General features: G+C 46.3%; 1 protein-coding gene across 3 annotated transcripts in view; it reads left to right on the top strand.

Moving 5' to 3' along the window:
* nos1 (nitric oxide synthase 1 (neuronal)) overlaps positions 1 to 21168 on the top strand; it is an 82271-nt gene that overhangs the window by 21293 nt on the left and 39810 nt on the right. For all 3 annotated transcript variants that reach the window (XR_008570053.1, XR_008570054.1, XM_054773361.1), the window contains exons 4-10: positions 325 to 462; positions 9805 to 9950; positions 10599 to 10761; positions 10845 to 10936; positions 17767 to 17908; positions 17982 to 18121; positions 20966 to 21140. Coding sequence is in view for 1 of the 3 variants with exons in the window: in XM_054773361.1 (XP_054629336.1) it covers positions 325 to 462; positions 9805 to 9950; positions 10599 to 10761; positions 10845 to 10936; positions 17767 to 17908; positions 17982 to 18121; positions 20966 to 21140 (996 nt within the window). In the remaining 2 variants the exon portion in view is untranslated. The remainder of the gene's footprint in view (positions 1 to 324; positions 463 to 9804; positions 9951 to 10598; positions 10762 to 10844; positions 10937 to 17766; positions 17909 to 17981; positions 18122 to 20965; positions 21141 to 21168) is intronic.

The raw sequence follows: 21168 nt of genomic DNA, 5'->3' as shown, positions 1-21168 counted from the left end.
CATCCGGCATGAGCGTGATGATTGCATCGCTGCGACTAACAATGCCTGATGAGTGCTCAAGGTGTGCGATTGATTACTGTGATCTTTGGCAGGACTGCCGGGGTTAAATTGCAGGCCTCTCATCAGTCAATGGCCACTGGAAAGGTTAGAAGCTGATTAGATTCATCATGGACTCCAAAGTAAAAGAGGAAGTCGATGGGGAGAGATTTGAGCTGAGCCACAAACTGATCACACAAAAGAAAAACAAGCCAATCAATTTCCCATCCCGTCCCTTCGCCCACTTCACCCCAAGTGCTGATTTCTTCTTAACTGTCCTCCCTGCAGAGCCCCGCCACAGGAAAGACCTCGCCCACCAAGTCGCTGCAGAACGGAAGCCCCTCCAAGTGCCCGCGCTTCATCAAGATCAAGAACTGGGAGTCCGGAACCGTCTACAACGACACTCTCCACCACGGCTCGGCAAAGGTGAGGTGGCAGAAAACGCGGGGACGAATTGAGGAGGGAAGGGGATCAGCTTCGGAATTTGACGGTGGGGAAACTGCTCAAGAGAGACAGTTCCGAGGGACGGAAAGGGGGCTCGAGTTAACGTCCACAGTAAACAAGCTGGGAATGTGGCGGCGTACTTGGCGAAACTTTTACTGATGAAAACTACCACGCACGTGAGGTGAGAAGGAACATTTCTTCAATGCAATGCAGAGTGGCGCCGAGGTTTTCTTTTCAGGCAAACCAGTGAACTCCCATCCAATACAAGGTGTCAACCGTGGCCTCCAAACGGGGGAGGGATGTGTCCGACTATTGACAAAGAGCAGTTACCAGGCAACCAGAAAGACGTCCAGGAAGTTCCCGCGTGCTTTCAGCAATTGTGCCGTTGGTTAAACCAGCGAATGTTGTTGTTGCCGTTGCCTCGCTCTTCCAAATAAGCCTCATCTCATGTGCGAGTGCAAAGTCGTCTCTCAATAACACGAGGGTGTTTTATATAACGCCGTCTCTGCCAGCCTGTGGCGGAGCTTGTTGCCTGAAAGACCACTCGGCAGCAGCATGAAGCAGGTTTGTGAACGACAAAAAAAGCATACGGTGGTGTGAAAAAGTGTTTGCCCCCTTCCTCATTTCTTTTTATTTTTTTGCACATTTGTCACACTTAAATATTTCATATCATCAAAGAAATGTAAATATTAGTCAATGACAACACAACTGAACACTCTATGCCACCCTGAGCAGCAACAACTGCAATTAAGTGTTTGTAATAACTTGCAATGAGTCTCTTTTTTTAGGCCTTTTTTTTTGCAGAATTGTCATTCAGCCACATTGGAGGCTTTTCCAGCATGAAGCGCCTTTTTAAGTTCATGCCACAGCATCTCAATAGGATTCCGGTCAGGACTTGGACTAGGCCACTCCAAAGTCTTCAGCCATTCAGAGGTGCTTGAGGCCACCAACAGATGACCGGACATTCTCCTTCAGCAGAATTCCTGCTTCCATTTATCAGCAAGTCTTCCAGGTCCTGAAGCAGCAAAACAGCCCCAGATTATCACACTACCACCATACCACCATATTTTACTGCTGGTATAATGTAATGGGACACACGACTTCCAAAAAGTTAAACATTGGGAGTATTTTCCCGAAGGTCTTGGGGATCATCAAGATGTTTTCTGGCAAAATTGAGACAAGCCTTAATGTTGTTTTTGTTCAGCAGTGGTTTTGGTCTTGGAACTCTGCCATGCAGGCTATTTTTGCCCAGTGTCTTTCTTATGGTGGAGTCCTGAACACTGACCTTAACTGAGGCAAGTGAGGCCTGCAGTTCTTTGGATGTTGTTGTGGGGTCTTTTGTGACTTCTCAGCTGAGTCGTCGCTGTGCTCTTGGGATCATTTTGGTTGGCCGGCCACTCCAGGGATGGTTCACCACTGTTCCATATTTTCGCCATTTGTGGTTAATGGCTCTCACTGTTGTTGGCTGGAGTCCCAAAGCTTTAGAAATTGTTTTCTAACCTTTTCCACACTGATAGATCTCAGTTCATCTCAGTTAAGTTACGTTTTAATGGGGGGGGGGGGGGGGGGGCAATCACTTTTTCACACAGGGCCATGTAGGTTTCCCTTAACAAGTTTAATTTTAAAACTGCATTTTGTTTTCAGTTGTGTTGTCATTGACTGATATTTCAATTTGTTTGATGGTCTGAAATGTTTAAGTGTTTAAGTGTGACAAACAAGCGACAAGCAAAAAAGCGAATTTGTTGGAAAGCGGTAGCAGCATAACAGGCAACACAACTAACTTGCCCACCTCAAACATGTCCACTCAACCCGGTTTTCCCATCTGAGAAAAAAACTACAGCAGAGCCTTTGTTCTGACAGTCAATACCTACTCGAGTTGTGAAGTATAAACCGATGCGACCGGATATCCGGTTTGACAAGCGAGCGATACAGTTACACGGGGAGAAGCCTCCTGGATGGATAAGAATCAGCTATAAATCCTGAGATGAATGGGTTGCAGAGGCACGCACAGGGTATCTCAAAACGAGCAACAACATGAGAGCCGCTGTATGTTATTTTTTGGAATAAAATAATGCCCATATTTCCAAAATTAATATCCATTCACATAAAATTTGATGTAGTTATTTACAATTTTTTTCAGTGTTTATTTTTTTTATTTATTTTTTTTAAGTTTTATTTCTTTCCCCCTGTCCTGTCCAGCCTTTAAAGCAGATAGAATTGTAGATCTAAATGCCGTCAAGTGCTCAACAGATTTACTCTGCCAGGGAGAAGTATGATATACACTTCCCCCGTTATACAGAATTTATTTGACTTTGATGCTTGTTATTAAGCAAATATCGAGCGACCGGACCGGAGCAGGAGGGGACAGAGAAGAAGAGAAAAGAAAACGGGGGGGGTGGGGGGGGGTGGGCGGGGATGACAGGGGGACAAAAAAAAAGAGAGACAAGAGACAAGGACAACAGCAGCAACAACAACAATTGTGACAACAAGAACAGAACAACAGTAACATACAGAACGACATCAGCAAATAAATGTCTGTGACAACTATAAAGACAAACAAGGACATAAGGACAAAGGACAAAACAATATCAACAACCACAATGACAAAGCTGTCAATGACAATCACACATAATAGTAGTAATGAAATGATGAACTATGATAGTGATCACAATGACAATACTGCATTGAAACAGTCACACATAATAGTAGTAATGAAATGATGAACTATGATAGTGATCACAATGACAATACTGCATTAAAACAGTCACACATAATAGTAGTAATGAAATGATGAACTATGATAGTGATCACAATGATAATACTGCATTGAAACAGTCACACATAATAGTAGTAATGAAATGATGAACTATGATAGTGATCACAATGACAATACTGCATTAAAACAGTCACACATAATAGTAGTAATGAAATGATGAACTATGATAGTGATCACAATGATAATACTGCATTGAAACAGTCACACATAATAGTAGTCATGAAATGATGAACTATGATAGTGATCACAATGATAATACTGCATTAAAACAGTCACACATAATAGTAGTAATGAAATGATGAACTATGATAGTGATCACAATGATAATACTGCATTGAAACAGTCACACATAATAGTAGTCATGAAATGATGAACTATGATAGAAGAATGTGTGGGCGTGTAATTGTCACTGAGAATGCATGAACGGAAAGGGACCGCACTCCACCTCCCAGAGAGCCCCACCCCAAATAGCCAGGCCGAGCCCTCGCCGCCAGAAGGCCACCAGGCCCACAGGGGCAGGCAGCACAAAGATCAGCGCCCCAAGAGCCAGCCCAGAGGGCCATCCCCCCCGGGAAGACCAGCAAGGGGCCGCAGAGAGGTAATCCCAGCCAAAGACAGGGCACCGGAGGGCCGGAGGACAGTCAACCCCCGAGACGAGGGAGAGATCACACCCCGCAAAGGCAGACGAGTACCGGGGGCCACAAACCGGCAGGCCCAGAGACGCCCCCACAACCGGAAAGAAGCCCGCCCACGCCGGAAGCGCCAATCCCCCCCGACCGCCACCCCCACCCCCAGGGAGCGGAGCCCGGCCCGCCCCGCCCCGGGCCAACCCCCGCCCGACCCCCGACACAGGGCCGCCCCGCCCAGGGATGCAGGAGGCACACCCTCCATCCACCCGGCGGAGGCACGGGCGGCAGAGATGTATCACCCAGCACCCGACCCCACGGAGCAAACCCCTGTATGCTCCCCGCCCCCCAAATAAATAACTTAAATAAATAAATAAATAAAAGTAAACACACGTACACACACACGCACATACACACTCCTACGCACCCACGCACGCGCACACGCACACGCACGCACGCACGCACATGTACGCACGCACGCACGCGCACACACACACACACACACACACACACACACACACACACACACACACACACACACACACACGCACACACACAGTGGTCGACTGCCCGACACGAAAGCGGGAAACTGAGCAAGCGGGCGATAAAACGGGTGAGCAGCCAGGCGAACCACCACACAGCGCCAACCGACACCCGCGGGCCAGCAAACCCCGGAGAGGGAGGGGGAGCACCGCACCTCAAGCCGCAGGGAGGCCAAGCAACAGAGCCGAGAAGGCGAGACCCGCAGCAGACCAACCGACGGACCCCACCAACCACCAGAAGCCAGACCAGCCACATGCCACCAGAGCCGACAGCGCACCACCCGTGCACCGGAGCCCCACCCCCAACAAGCTCGCAGACAGACCGGGGGAGGCGAGGACACAGACAGCGGCCCAGCAGAGCACAAAGCGCAACGGCGACAAACGCCCAAGCGCCCGGCAGAGCACAAGCCCTCCCAGCGGGCCCGGCCCCAGGGCACACACCCCCCACCCCCACCCCACCACCCAGGCCCACAGTACCCGCAAGCATGACCAAGCCCCAACCCACCAGTCGGCCCGGCGTCCCAGCAGCCGCCGCAGCGCAGCAACCACAAGCACCGGCACCGCCCCCCGGAGACCGCCGAACCCGCCCCAAGAGCGCAGAGGCGCCCGCGGCACGTGTCAGTCCAGGGGAAGCACCACAAGCCGCCCCCCCGGCGCAAGCCCCGGCATCAACAGGCCCCAGAGGGCCACCCCAGGGAAAGGCAGGCGAACCAGACACAGGCATCCCACAAGCCAGGCCACCCCGGGCGAGCCACCGCGAAGGCCAGGCCCCCTGTCACAGTGTTTATTTTTAATCATTACACCTGAAAGTTACAGCACGCTTGCCGTTAGGATGTGTTATTTTGTACATTTGAAAATACTGTAAGAATGACACTTTTATACAGTTGACTTCATTCATGTCTACATCAACAAACATTACAACTGAAAAAGTGTACAAGTCGTATCGTTTGTACACTGTATCGAATCTGTATCGTTCTGTTTTTAAAATATATCAGTTTTGGATCGCATCGTAACCACGTATCTGGATTTGAATTGAATCGTCCATCACAAAGAGATTACATCCCTGCACCTACTGAGGCGTTTGGTCAGCAAAGTAAATCCAAACTTACAGCGCAAAACCAGAAATGTTGCTCTTGAATACACTTGAAAAGCCAGCATTTCAAGAAATGCTGCAAACGTTTGGCAGACTGTACGAATTGCCTGTGAGAAAATACATGACACAAAACCAATTCTGCAACTTTACAGAAAGATGACATATTAAAGGAAATATTGCATTTTTATGATGTACTATTATTTGCTCTTAGAACAGTTGTTTATTTGGTCTCAAAAAATGTTGACAATAATGTTCAGCGTCCATTTGTTGGACAATAAACGTTTCAATATGCACTTAGTGAAATCAAAAAGTTTGTTTGTCCAGTCAGATTTAGGACCCAAGCATGTAGCAAAACTGCTCTTATTCTTTTCTTCTTCTTCTTCTTCTTCTTCTTCTTCTTCTTCTTCTTCTTCTTCTTCTTCTCCATACCTACGCCATGGAGGTTATGTTTTTGCTGGCCTTTATCTGTTTGTCTGTTTGTTTGTTTGTTTGTGTTCAAAATAAGTCAATGGATTTGGATGAAATTTTCAGGAATTGTCGGAAATGGGACATGGAAGAACTGATTAGATTTTGGGGGTGGTCCGGATAAACGTCTGGATCCAAGAATTTTATAAAGAATTCTTTAACATTGCGAGCTGGGACCATTTCCGGTATTTGTGCTTATAACTCCACAAAAAAAAGGTCAGAGCACTGGGGAAAAGTTTCCAACAGGTTCTATAAAGTATCGAAGACTGATCCAGCTAATGGAATCATTCCAGATACTATGGAAGGATGAGCCCGGAAATGTAAAAAAATAGGAGACTTTTTGGAATTTTCATTACAGAAAGACAACAAATGAAGCTATAAACATGCAACAAACACCATTCTATATAGCCAAGACACCGTGGAATCTATATTTGTTGTGTCTTCCAAAGCTATGGAGCTAGATCCAGAAGAAAACCGCCATTACGGAAAATGACATTTTTGTGAGTAACTACTAAACCAATATTGATATCATTATGAATCCAATTGCTAATGCTATGTTTTAATGGTCAAGGAATCTAAATATGTAGATCAAATAAATGTAGGACTAATATTTATGCTGTAAATCAAATATGGGTGGGACTATGGCCTGCGCTCTGCGAGTGCTTTTCTAGTTCTTATTATTATGCTCCTGATTTAATTGAATTTTTGAGAGCCTTAACATGCATGAAAACACACCAAAATTTGCAAGCGCATCAGGTCCGCCGAAAAATTTTATATTTCAGGGGTCCCAAACACGAGCCCCCAAAACTCACTCAGTAGCGCCCCCTTTAAATTTTGAAAAAAATTAGTCCCTGCCACCAATTTCGCAGATCGTCACGACATTTGGTGGAGACGTCAATCGTGACAGGACGCACAAAAATGTCTCAAGAACTTATGTTCCAAAATAAACAGGAAGTTGGCCTTTTTGGTTTCCGGCAGTGATTTTAGGGGGAAAATAAGGGGTTGTATTTCAACAAACTAGTCCAGGGCACTTTGACCAAATGAGCCCAAATGAAAATCACGGACACCAGACAGACGGGCGATGATATATTGCAAAGGATTTTATGCTGTTTGGTAAGATGTGGGCGGGACATGGCAACAAACGTTGATGATCAATCAGGCAATTGGCCACTAAACTGTAAACATGAATAACTCAGTTCCACAAGGTCAGAGCTTCATCATAATTGGCACATACCATGACGACAACACCTTGAAGCTATACATAGGTCACTTCCTGAATTTGTCTCAGCGCCACCCAGTGGCAACAGCAAATGGAACACTTACGCCCTCTGACTTAAGAGGGCGAGGGCCCGTTCAATGCTGCTTGCAGCTTTAATTTTTCATTGTTCTCGTGGACCCAATCTCGTGCACTGGTGACAGTCCGGGTATTTAGATTATAGAAGACATCGTGTGGGGTGCCCTATGTTTTTCACATGACTGCAGGTGCTACCTTCTGTTGTTTCCACAATGAGATGTGTTTACGGCGATACACGAAACCACCTCACGTCGTTGCCAGCAGAGGTGATAACATAAATAAAGCAACAAGTTCTTTATAGGCCAAAAGCCACCACCCTTCAGTCACCCTGAATAAAGCGCAGCGTCATAATCATCCTTTAATAGCATGCTGAGGATTTATTGTGGCACACGTGCCGTCACATTTGAGGCACATCCATCTTCCTCGAAAAGGGGCCAGCTGGCCGCCATGAAAGGCCGATTTCTCGCTTTTATTTTTAACACTTCCCACCTTTTTTTTCTCTCACTCTACTCCTCTCTAATCATTCCTCAGCATCCCCGTCTGAAGATTATATTCAAGTATGTCGGCCATGTTTCCTGGCTCTATTTCGTCGCCTTGTGTTTTGACTGGCCGCGCGGCGTCTCGTTCGGGTTGGACGATGAGGGAAAAGTTAATTTTGGACACTGTCGCCGATGTTCAGAGAGTGCCAGTGTGGGTTTTCCGTGTGACGAGTCAAGTTTAGACGCGACAGTGGGTCACTGTCAGAGTACCCCGCTGTTATTCCTATCATCCAGCACTCCGTCTCCGTCCGCTGACGGCGTGCATAACGAGGCTAGGCGACAGCTGACGTTAAAGCCGCTGAAGCGGCCACTGTGAGAAATGTTCTCTTTGCGTCCGCTCTCTTCTGGTCTACGCATGGTTCTGTCAAAGTGCATGGATGCGGTCCGATACGTGACTCACCGCCTCGATCGTATGCCTGCGATCTCATCAAAGAGTGTCAAATAGTCGTGGTTGCCTCCGGGCCTGTGACTTTATAGCTTTATTATGAAAACCAGAATGATAATATACTGTACACTTTCATTTCATTCAACTGCAGGGGGTATGTGGTATCCAGGAGGGGTAAGGCGTTAATTGGCTAGCAGCAGGTGGTGAGTTGTACTTGAAGAAATGCCTTCTTGTAATACTGTAATATGGTTGTAATCAATCATTCATCTGAGGACAGAGTGTGTACAGTGTATGTACACTGGTGGAAAAAGTGTTTGCCCCTTCCTGATTTCTTGTTTTTTTGCATGTTTGTCACACCTCAATGTTTCACATCGTCAAACAAATGTAAATATTAGTCAATTATCCACAAATGGCCAAAACATGGAACAGTGGCGAACCTTCCCAGGAGTGACCCCAAAATGACCCCAACAGCACATCCAATCCATCCATGGCCTGCATGGCAGAGTTCCAGAATCAAAACCACTGCTGAACAAAAACAACATTAAGGCTCGTCTCCCATTTTGCCAGAAAACATCTTGATGAGCCCCAAGACCTTTGGGAAAATACTCAAAAGTTTAAACTTTTGGAAGGTGTGTGTCCCATTACATCTGCCGTAAAAGTAACGCCGCATTTCAGAAAAAGAACATCATAGCAACAGTAAGATATGGTGGTGGTGGTGTGATGGTCTGGGGCTGTCTTGCTGCTTCAGGACCTGGAAGACTTGCTGTGATAAATGGAAGCATGAATTGTGCTGAAGGAGAATGTCCGGCCATCTGTTGGTGACCTCAAGCTGAAAGCAACTTGGGTTCTGCAGCAGGACAATGATCCAAAACACACCAGCAAGTCCACCTCTGAATGGATGAAGACTTTGGAGTGGTCTAGTCCAAGTCCTGACCTGAATCCTATTGAGATGCTGTGGCATGACCTTAAAAAGGTGCTTCAGGCTGGAAAAGCCTCCAATGTGGCTGAATGACAACAATTCTGCAAAATTCCTCCACGGCGCGGAAGAGACTCATTGCTAGTTATGGCAAACGTTTGATTAGGGTGGCCCAACCAGCTATTAGCTTTAGGGGGCAATCATTTAAAAACTGCATTTTGTGTTCAGTTGTGTTGTCATTGACTCATATTTACATTTGTTTGATGATCTGAAACAAGAAAAAAAATAAATCAGGGAAGGAGCAAACACTTTTTCTAAATTATCACTTTTTAAAATTATTTTAAAAATATGTAATATGATTGTAAAAATATATATAATAAATGACTGGTATATCTAAAGCTAAAATAATGAATATAAAAAGTAGATAAAATAATAAGACTAATAATACTGTATGAAGTTATTAAAATAAAATAGTTGGGGGGGTTTACAGTGTATATTGTCATGCTGTTCATCGTGAATAACTGAAGAAATGCTGAATATGAGCCCGGCAACCAACATGGAGGTGGCAACGTTCCGCTTCGGGGATGTTTCTGTGATGCTTCTGTGTTTCTGAGAGGAAGCTCGGATGCTGTTTGCAGACTCGTGTGCCATAATCTGCCCGTGCGTTGCGTGTTGTTTGTCTTTGCAGCTGCCAAGCTGCAATGAGAACGTGTGCCTCGGCTCGATCATGATGCCCAACCTGCACGCTCGCAAGCCAGACGAGGTGCGGAGCAAAGAGGAGCTCCTTCCTCTGGCCACCGACTTCATCGACCAGTACTACACGTCCATCAAAAGGCAAGGCGCGAAAAAAAAAAGCATTTTGTTATGCAATTTGGCCCGTAGTCTGCTTTTTATAAAGTCACTGCTATCACCTTGCATTGTTACCTCCGCCAACTTCCTGTCTGCACTTTTTCATGCAACCATTTCACCAAATGTTGAAAATGATCAGATTTCATTTTCATTTATCAAATTTGTTTTGATGACCCAATATGAAATATGTTGGTATTTTTTTGATGACTTATTATATACTTTCTATTCAATACTTCCTGTTCCCTGTCTAGTACTTATTTGTTTAATAATTCTATTAAACATTTCAATTTGATTGAATAATTTTACTTTGTTACATTTAATTTTGGACTCCAATATGTTATCAACTATGACATATTGATCATTTTTTTTAATACATTTTGAAAATAAAAATTATATTTTTATTATTTTAATCATAGCTTAATTGTATTAAACCATTTAAATGAAGTTTAAAAATTGAACTTATGTTAAGTTACAATATCTATATAATAATATATATATTATATTGTATAATCATAGACAATAATAAATGCTATGCTATGCTATGCTATGCTATGCTATGCTATGTTATGTTAAATAAAATTCTATATAATAATATGTTGTATAATTCTAACAATTGATACGGGTACGTCACAGGTACGGCTCCAAGGCCCACACGGACCGGCTGGAGGAGGTGACCAAAGAGATCGAGGCATCCGGAGCGTACCAGCTCAAGGACACGGAGCTGATATACGGAGCCAAGCACGCCTGGAGGAACGCCGCCCGCTGTGTGGGGAGAATCCAGTGGTCCAAACTGCAGGTGTAATATCGGCACACGGTGCCTGTGATGTCATGTCATGAAAAAGACGAGCATATCGTCAATGGACGACGTGGTCATTGCAGGTTTTTGATGCGAGGGATTGCACAACAGCTCACGGAATGTACAACTACATCTGCAACCACATCAAGTACGCCACCAACAAGGGCAACCTGAGGTAAGCACGTCTTCATCTGCCCGGACTTGACCCACTGCCTTCATCTGTCTCCGCTCGCTCTCCGACTGCTTAACGCCGCCTCCGACTCTAACCGTCAGTTTGTCAGCGCTCGCCGGGCGAGGAGGCGAGAAGAACTGGCTTTCTGTCCGCAGACTCCTAATCGCATGTGACACTTCATCTTGTTGCAGACCTGTTAGTCAGCGTCTCCTGACCTTCAGGAGGTCGACTTCTTTTGATAAGCAGCAGCTGGTCTTCTCCAAGCAACAACCAAATAGCACCTTTGCAACCTGGAGTGTACACCTGAAAACAATCATCTCATCTCCTAACAAGTTCAAATATGATCCCATCTCTATTTGTTAGCGCTGGAATGTATGTGCTGCATTTGTAATGGCATTTTTCATGGTCACCTTGTGGACAGGAAGGAGCAAAATACGCAACATAAAACTGCTTAGCTTTTGTGTAAACACCGCTCAGGATTTCTAAAGTTCAGCATAAAAAAGTGCAGGTAATTCATTCCAAAAATAATAAATATGTTATGTTATGTTATGTTATGTTATGTTATGTTATGTTATGTTATGTTATGTTATGTTATGTTATGTTATGTTACAGTATGTTATGTTATGTTAGGGGGGTAGTAGAGGTATTTCATCAGTGCTGATCACCCCATCCTTGGCCAAGCAGTTCCTCCCGGAACACGGTCTGTTATGAGTCTTCTTGATGCTTTCAGACTAGGTCATGTATAGCACATACCTCTACCGCACTTCAGGGTAGACAGCCTTGGTTGGCAGTCCATCTAGGACAAGGACAGTCCGATATAAAATCTATGACCCGAGGACCTTGCTGTCGCCGTCCCAGCTTGCTAGGCCACGACAGATGAACCCTGGGTGTAATAGGGTGGGAAACGGTATGCGCACACCGTCTCTCACCTACAAAAAATCCTTTTGCGCAGGCCCTAGGGACAGGCTCCACGTCCTCTCACCCTCCTAATCCCCCGCCCCTTTTTACTACCTCAACTCTTCCAAGTCCTGTAGCGATGGGAAAGGGGCTAACACGGTGAAAGAAAGATGAAAGTGATGGAAGTGAAAGATGTCACTGGAAGACGCAGTCTCAATCCCGCATGCAGGCGGTTCAGGATATTGGTCGTCTGATTGTTGACCCGGAGATGACAACAACATTCGGCAGCACCTTGAATGACCAAGCAGCCCTCTTTAGGGACAGCACTGCTTGCTCCGTATGGAGACGGGCCTAGAAAAGGTGGCCTAAACAAAGCTCATCTTCATTCCACTCAGTTGGCTAGCCGCAGTCAACGGGCATCTTCCCAAGCGGTAAAAGAACTTCCAGTGGTTCTGCACCTTGCCTCTAAAGGTGCATCTGCACTTAATCTGGCATGCTGGAATATCAGGACTATGCTAGACACAGCAGAGAGCAACTGTCCTCAAAGACGCTCTGCCTTAATTGCACATGAACTCTCCCGCCTGAACATCGACATCGCCGCCCTCAGCGAAGTCCGCTTCCCAGGCACAGGCAGCCGCATAGAACAGGGAGCAGGCAACACTCTCTACTGGTCAGGCAAGCCCCAAGGAGAACGACGCCTTTCAGGCGTCGGCTTCATGATCCAGAATACCATTGCCTCAAAGCTGGAGAATTTACCATCAGGTCACTCCGACCGCATCATCCCCATGCGCCTACCACTGAGAAAGAAGCAGTTTTTTACCCTCTTCAGTGTGTATGCTCCGAACCTTCAAGCGGACCCTGCGGAAAAAGACAAATTTTACACACACCTGCGCCATCAAGTACGGAACACCCCTTCAGATGACGAGGTTATGATCCTTGGGGACTTCAACGCCAGAGTGGGCCGTGATTCAGAGACCTGGAAAGGTCTTCTCGGGAAACACGGCGTTGGGAACTGCAACGATAACGGGCTTCTTTTGCTGGAACTCTGTGCAGAGCTGCAGCTTACAATCACCAACACCATTTTCCAGCAGAAAGTCAGTCTCAAGACAACCTGGATGCATCCTCGGTCCAAACATTGGCACCTCCTAGACTATGTCCTAATGCGCAAATGAGACCTCAGAGACGATTTACACACCAGAGTCATGCCCAGCGCAGAATGTCACACAGACCACCGTCTTGTGCGGTGCAAGCTCTACCTCCACTTCAAGCCCAAGCCAAAACAAGGAGGTCCCCTTAGGAGGAAACTCCAGGTTGACTGCCAGTCAGCTGAAGTGAGAGCCGTCTTCCAGTCCAATCTTCAGTCGAAGTTGGAAGATTCAGATTCCCTCACAGATCCTTGTCCTGAAATGCTCTGGGCCCACCTGAAAACCACCATCTTACAGTCCTGTGAGGTGGACTTAGGGTTCTCCATAAGAGGAACCAGGACTGGTTCGACGAGAATGACAAAGAAATCCAACAACTGCTGGCGAAGAAGAGATCTGCCCACCAGGCCCACCTAGCACAACCATCGTGCCCTGTGAAGAAAACTGCCTTCCGTTCTGCATTCAGCAACCTCCAGCACAAGCTGCGAACCATCCAGAATGAATGGTGAACCAACCTTGCAAAGAAAACCCAGCTTTGCGCGGACACTGGCGACTACAGGGGATTTTATGAAGCGTTAAAGGCAGTCTACGGCCCTTCGCACCAAGTTGTTGGTCCCCTGCGCAGTACGGATGGCCAGGCACTCCTCACAGATAAGGCGTCCATCTTGAACCGATGGGCAGAACATTTCCAGACCCTCTTCAGTGCCGTCCGCTCTGTCGACGAATCTGCGACCCAACAGATTCTGCAGCAGCCTGTTAAAGATGAGCTGGTTGAAGCGCCATCCCTCGACGAGGTCATCAAAGCCACAAACCAGCTGAAGTGTGGTTGGCTGCAGGCATTGACAGAATCCCACCAGACATTTGAAATAACGGAGGAGCAGCACTGCACTCCAAACTTCACAACCTCTTCCTATGCTGTTGGGAACAGGGAAAGCTACCGCAAGACCTCCGAGATGCTGTTATCATCACCTTGTACAAGAACGAAGGGGAAAAGTCTGACTGCTCAAACTACTGGGGTATAACGCTCCTCTCCAACGCGGGCAAAATCCTAGCAAGAGTTCTCCTCAACAGACTGGTACCAGCTGTGGCCGAACTCCACCTCCCAGAGAGCCAGTGCGGCTTCAGAGCAAGCAGAGGTACCACTGACATGATCTTCGTGTTCAGACAGCTCCAAGAAAAATGCTGTGAACAAAACAAGGGTCTATACGTCACCTTCGTAGACCTGACAAAGGCTTTTGACACCGTGAGCAGAAAAGGCCTGTGGCAGATCCTGGAGTGTCTTGGCTGTCCCCCAAAGTTCTTCAGCATGGTTATGCAGTTGCATGAAGATCAGCGTGGTCAGGTCAGAAACAGCAACGACCTCTCGGAACCTTTCCCGATCATCAATGGCGTGAAGCAGGGCTGCGTCCTCGCACCAACTCTCTTCACTATCTTCTTCAGCATGATGCTTCAACGGGCCATGGATGACCTCGGTGACGAAGATGGCATCTATGTTCGATACCGCACTGATGGTAGCCTGTTCAACTTACGACGCCTACAGGCCCACACCAAGACCCTAGAGAAACTGATTCGGGAGTTACTCTTTGCTGACGATGCCGCCCTCGTAACCCACACAGAGACTTCCCTGCAACGTTTAACATCTTGCTTCGCAGTGGCATCCTAGCTCTTCTCGAAGTCAGTCTGAAGAAGACACAGGTTCTCCATCAGCCCGCCCCCCCAGGAAGCGTACTGTCCACCACACATTACAATTGGTGAGACAAATCTGAAGGCAGTCCAACAGTTCACCTACCTGGGATGCATCATCTCCTCCGATGCAAGAATCGACAAAGAGTTGGACAACAGACTGGCAAAGGCATGCAGTGCTTTCGGCAGACTCCATAGTCATGTCTGGAACGACAAACACCTGAAGAAAGCCACAAAGATCAGCGTGTACAGAGCTGTGGTACTAACCACCCTCCTTTACGGCTCCTAGTCATGGGTCACTTACAGACACCACCTACGACTCCTGCAACGTTTTTCCATCAACGGTGTCTCCGTTCCATCCTCAGCATTCACGGGAGTGACTACAGCACAAACACTGAAGTACTTCAACTAGCGGGGATCACCAGTATCGAGGCTATGCTGTTGGAAACGCAGCTACGCTGGGCATGACACTTCTCCAGAATGGAGGATCACTGCCTACCCAAGATCGTCCTCTATGGTGAACTCTCCACTGGGCACCGTGACAGAGGAGGACCAAAAGAAGAGGTACAAAGACTCTTTTAAAAAATCCCTGTGGATCTGCCACATCGACCATCGACAGTGGTCAGTCCTAGCTGCTGACTGAGGGGCTTGGCGGCGCGCTGTCCACCAGTCAGTCTCCTCCTTTGAGCGCAACCGTAGAGCTGCCATCGAAGAGAAGCGCAGTAGGAGAATGAACCGTGCAGTCACAGCACCAGCTCCAGATTCATCATTTCCCTGCCCCCGCTGTGGCCGAGTGTGCCTGTCATGAATCGGCCTTGTCAGCCACCAGCGCACCTGTGCTAGACGTGGTCAATGCCCCTAAAATCTTCGTTTGCGAAGCCTAGCCAAGAAGATATATGTTATGTTATGTTATGTTTATGTTATGTTATGTTATGTTATGTTATGTTATGTTATGTTATGTTATGTTATGCCATGCCATGCCATGCCATGCCATGCCATGCCATGCCATGCCATGTCATGTCATGTTATGTTATGTTATGTTATGTTATGTTTATGTTATGTTATCATAGAAAATAAGAAATATATGCTATGTTATGTTTTGTTTTGTTATGTTAAATAAAATTATATCTATTTCTATCTAATAAAAATATATCTGTGGTGAACATCATAAAAAAAATTATGTAAAATTATATATGTTATATTGTGTAATCATAAAAATAATACATGTGCTATGCTATGTTATGTTCAATTAAATGACATATTATATATATATATGTATATATATATATATAGACTGCTCAAAATAATCAGAGAAACACTTCGAAAACACAACAGATCTAAACTGGGGGAAAAATTATGTTGAATATCTTTCCTGATAATAAGTGGGTGATGTATTAGTAACAAAATGATGCCACATAATTTGATAGAAATGAAAGTGAAAAAATGATGCAGCAGACTGGTCCATTTTGCCAAAATGTCATTGTAGGAACTCAAAATGATTCTCAGTAGTTTGTGTGGCCCCCACGTGCTTGTACGCATGCCTGACAACGTGGGGGCATGCTCCTAATGAGACTACGGATGGTGTCCTGGGGGATCTCCTCCCAGATCTGGACCAGGGCATCAATGAGCTCCTGGACAGTCTGAGGAGCAACCTGGCGGCGCCGGATGGACCTAAACATAACGTCCCAGAGGTGTTCTATTGGGTTTAGGTCAGGTGAATGTGGGGGCCAGTCAATGGTATCAATTCCTTCATCCTCCAGGAACTACCTGCATACACTAGCCACATGAGGTCGGGCATTGTCGTGGACCAGGAGGAACCCAGGTCCCACTGCACCAGCGTAGGTTCTGACAATGGGTCGAACGATTTCATCCCGATACCTAATAGCAGTCAGGGTGCCGTTATCTAACCTGTAGAGGTCTGTGCGTCCTTCCAGGGATATGCCTCCCCAGACCATCACTGACCCACCACCAAACCGGTCATGCTGAATGATGTTGCAGGCAGCATAACGTTCTCCACGGCATCTCCAGACCCTGTCACATCTGTCGCATGTGCTCAGGTTGAACTTGCTCTCATCAGGGAAGAGCACAGGGCACCAGTGGTGTAGTTGCCAATTCTGGTGGTCTATGGCAAATGCCAATGGAGCTCTACGGTGCTGGGCAGTGAGCACAGGGCCCACTACAGGACGTCAGGCCCTCAGGCCACCCTCATGGAGCCTGTTTCTGATTGTTTGGTCAGAAACATTCACACCAGTGGCCTGCTGGAGGTCATTTTGTAGGGCTCTGGCAGTGCTCATCCTGTTCCTCCTTGCACAAAGGAGCAGATACAAATCCTGCTGAGGGTTGAAGGACCTTCTACGGCCCTGTCCAGCTCTCCGGTAGTAACTACCTGTCTCCTGGAATCTCCTCCATGCGTCCAGGTACCGCAGTGATGCCCTGGTCCAGATCTGGGAGGAGATCCCCCAGGACACCATCCGTAGTGTCATTAGGAGCATGCCCCGATGTTGTCAGGCATGCGTACAAGCATGTGGGGGCCACACAAACTACTGAGAATGATTTTGAGTTGCTACAATGACATTTTGGCAAAATGGACCAGTGTGCTGCATCATTTTTTCACTTTCATTTTTGGGGTGTCTTTGATTTCCCCCCTCTATAGGGTGATCATTTTCATTTCTCTCAAATTATGTGGCATCATTTTGTTACTAATACATCATCCACTTATTATCAGGAAACATATTCAACATCATTTTTCCCCCAGTTTAGATCTGATGTTCACGATGGAAGATGGTTTTCAAGCTCTGATTTCTCCTTGGCGCTATCGCTGGCTAGCTAGGCTGCGCTGTGTTTGTTTACGGAGTAGGTGTGGAACAATACTTCCTGTTCCTTACATAATCTATACTGTACCAAATGGTCCGTATGAGAAATGTGATTAGGAATATTGTTCCACCCGCTAGTCAAGGTCATATAATGAGAACGATCCAAGGCTGTGGCTCACGTCATTAACAATCATTCCAAATCCAATGCAGGCTTCAAGTAATCATGGGAATACATTATGAATGACTTCTACTTTCTCGTTAAGAGGATGATAAACTGTTTCCACTTTTTGCTTTTCAGGTCAGCCATTACCATATTCCCTCAGAGGACGGACGGTAAACACGACTTCCGAGTGTGGAACAGTCAGCTGATCCGTTACGCCGGGTACAAGCAGCCTGACGGACACATCCTGGGAGATCCTGCCAATGTGGAACTCACCGAGGTGGGCGGCGGGGGACGGATGAGGCAAGACGAACCGAGGTGTGCTGGACTTACGTGTGGCTTGTGCTCGCCAGATCTGCATCCAGCTGGGGTGGAAGGCTCCCAAGGGTCGCTTTGACGTTCTGCCCCTCCTGCTGCAAGCCAACGGCAATGACCCCGAACTCTTTGAGATCCCCGAAGACCTCATCCTGGAGGTGCCCATCACGCACCCAAAGTGAGTCACGGCTCCTGGCACATTTTGTTCAACAGATGCTCACCCTTTCCAGCACTGTGGATCATTCCTATGAAATATTTCAAAAGCCCCCCATGATGCAAAATTCACTTTTTAATGATGTCATAACAATTATGTGCCTCCCTAGAGCCTCTCCCTCGCTTGTCATGAAAGGAAAAACTCTTTCCTCATGGTCATAGAGGACAACTTAATAATAAAAAAAAAAAAATAAAACAGGCTTCGCTACACATCTTAAAACGATCAGTCAGCTCCTCCCATCATCATTTTGTTTTCCTTCAGCAAATAGACCACCTAGCATGATGCCGCTGGTAAAATGGGAGTGTAATGTTAGCACTTCAGCATCACATAGCTATCCTAGCGTTGCTAACGTTTGTGTCTTCCTGTGCCGCTCCTTATTGTTATGTTGTTCTATGTGATATATGGCATGTGTTACATTGGACAAGTGCAGGTGATCGGGGCACGTGTCAAAGGTGGAGACTTGTTGGAGACAAACAAAGCTCATGAGCGTTAAAGCCACAGACACACAACACGGCATGTTCGCTGTCTAAATGTTTGCATGATCCAAATGTTAAAACCAGTTGCAACAAAGGACATTTTGCACCGTTGGAGCTTCTAAATAGAGCTTGAAGATGCAAAAAGAAGCAATGGGAGCAATTTATTGCATTCAAGTGAAACAGGCTGTTCATCAGCTGATCAAAAGTTTAAGACCACAGCTAAAAAAAAAACACTAAAATAGTTTGGGTATGTTTCCAGGAGGCTAGTGGGAATGTTGCTCCAGGTGGTGAAGATGGCTTCACGGAGGGCATCCACTGTCTGGAACTCGTGTCCATTTTTGTAAATCCACCCCCAAATGTTCTCCATTGGATTTAGATGAGGGGAACACGCAGGACGGTCCAAAAGAGTGATTTATTCCTCTGGAAGAAGTCCTTTGTGAAGTCATTACCACACAGACGAGGGCTGTCAGTCATGAGGGATGCCCCCCCTGCAACATCTCCATTGAGCCTTCTGCCGTTTGACACCCCTGCACAACCTGAAGCTCGATTGAAGGGTCATGATGGCGCCCCCTCCACTGTGCCGAGTGGAAAACATCTCAGGTGGGATCTCCTTGTCATGCCAGTAACGTTGGAAGCCATCTGGACCGGGAGAATAAAACTCTCTTCCACCTTTCAATGTCCCGTGTTTGGTGCTCTCCTGCAAATTCCAAAAATGCTTTTTTCTTCTTCTTAACAGCCTTCTCTGGCAGATGGCGTCTGATTGGACTGCACTCGGCACCAGTAACAACCTTCATTTGGGCCGAGAATGGTCCCGTGGTCCCAATGGCGCCCTTAAGATCCAACAGTGCAAAATGTACTTTCTTGCCATTTTTCAAATGGTCTTAAATTTTTGATCAGGAGTGTGCTTCTAACATTTGTTTAAAGTTTGTGAAATGTTGTGAAACGTGAAAAATACTAGATGATGGAACCTTTAAAAGGCAGCTGACATGATTCATCAGTATTGCTTGAATATATTACATATTGTTTGCAATTATGTTCTCCAATGTTCCATTTTTGAAACCGAACGGTAAATTCGCAAAAATGACATTTGTAGTTGACGGCGCCATCCATTACGAGCTAGCTCTCACAATTCAGCCTCATTTCCGGAAGTGACGCCATCGGAGTACTATCACTCAGGTAAACAAACATGGCGGCGTACGAGACAGAGGATGTTTTCAGTCATTACAGCCAAGATTTGAGCCATGTATCAATAGTTTTCGAGGAGAAAAGACGGGAGATGATTGCGGAACATGGACTTAGAACACAGAATGGTTATATAAAGTACTCTGGAGTTGCTTATCCTTCAATTATTGTTTTAACTTATTTACACTGTCGCCGTCGCAGCCCCCGCCTCCCACAGTGAACAAAAGATGTTTATATGACATGTATCACGCTTTAAAGCCTTGTCACTATCATGGAATGGTGTTTAGAAGACATTATGTAAACAAGAAATGAAGTACTCTCTTCTGTGGCAACTTTGATGTCGTTCTTCTTGTCTTTTTTTACTGCGTACTGCTGGAATAGGAACCTTTTTCAAAATGCGTTTATAGCGTACTTTGAAGCCTAATGCTTCTTGTAAAGGTGTTCCTTCACAGCATTCATCAGTGAAACGATCACTGCAAAGGACAGAACTCGAGGTGGGCGTCCATCTGTCTCTCTGTCCATTGTTGTCTTAAAGCTTCCTCTTTTGGAAAAGAAAACAAACTTACAGTAGCCCTGGGAATCTGTGAACATCCAGCAGCAACACGACCTTTTGGCACGACTGCTATTTTGATGAAAAATATACCGAACCAAGTGAACCGTCTACCTACAAAAGCGTTTGTTTACCCTGCTTTAGCTGAGAGGTGTCACCTCGATGACATCACTTCCGGAAGTGAGACTAAACAGCGAGAGCGAGCTTGTCATGGGTGGCGCCATCAACTATAAATGTCATTTTTTCAAATTGACAGTTCACTTTAAAAAACAATTACAAACAATATACAACATACTGTATTTACGTAAGCAAAGTTGATGAATCACGTCAGGGACACTGCATGTGAGGCTACACTACAGTAAACGTCGTGATAGCATCACACGCAGACCCCTCACATGATGTTCTTCCGACCCAATTGGACGTGTCGCAAACGACTCGTCAGCTGGCAGTTGGCCCTGGCTCACCACACAAGAAGGACTTAAATACGTGAAAAAGCCATGTGATCAGTCCCCCAGTGGGGTGTGTTCAGCTAGTCAGAAGTGGCTTATTTGCGCTAATGCTTGATTTGGCTCAGGTCCTGTTGCCATTTTCTCTGCCCAGGTTCGAGTGGTTCAAGGACCTGGACCTGAAGTGGTACGGTCTGCCCGCCGTCTCCAACATGCTGCTGGAGATTGGCGGCCTCGAGTTCACCGGCTGCCCCTTCAGTGGATGGTACATGGGCACGGAGATTGGTGTCAGGGACTTCTGCGACAGCTCCCGCTACAACATTCTGGAGGTAAGGTGGATCCCCACAGCTAAAAGCA

The sequence above is a fragment of the Dunckerocampus dactyliophorus genome, chromosome 4 (assembly GCF_027744805.1).
Source record: "Dunckerocampus dactyliophorus isolate RoL2022-P2 chromosome 4, RoL_Ddac_1.1, whole genome shotgun sequence".
Classification (NCBI taxonomy): domain Eukaryota; kingdom Metazoa; phylum Chordata; class Actinopteri; order Syngnathiformes; family Syngnathidae; genus Dunckerocampus; species Dunckerocampus dactyliophorus.
The sequence above is the reverse complement of the archived record's forward strand: the minus strand, read 5'-3'. Positions and strand labels throughout refer to the sequence as shown.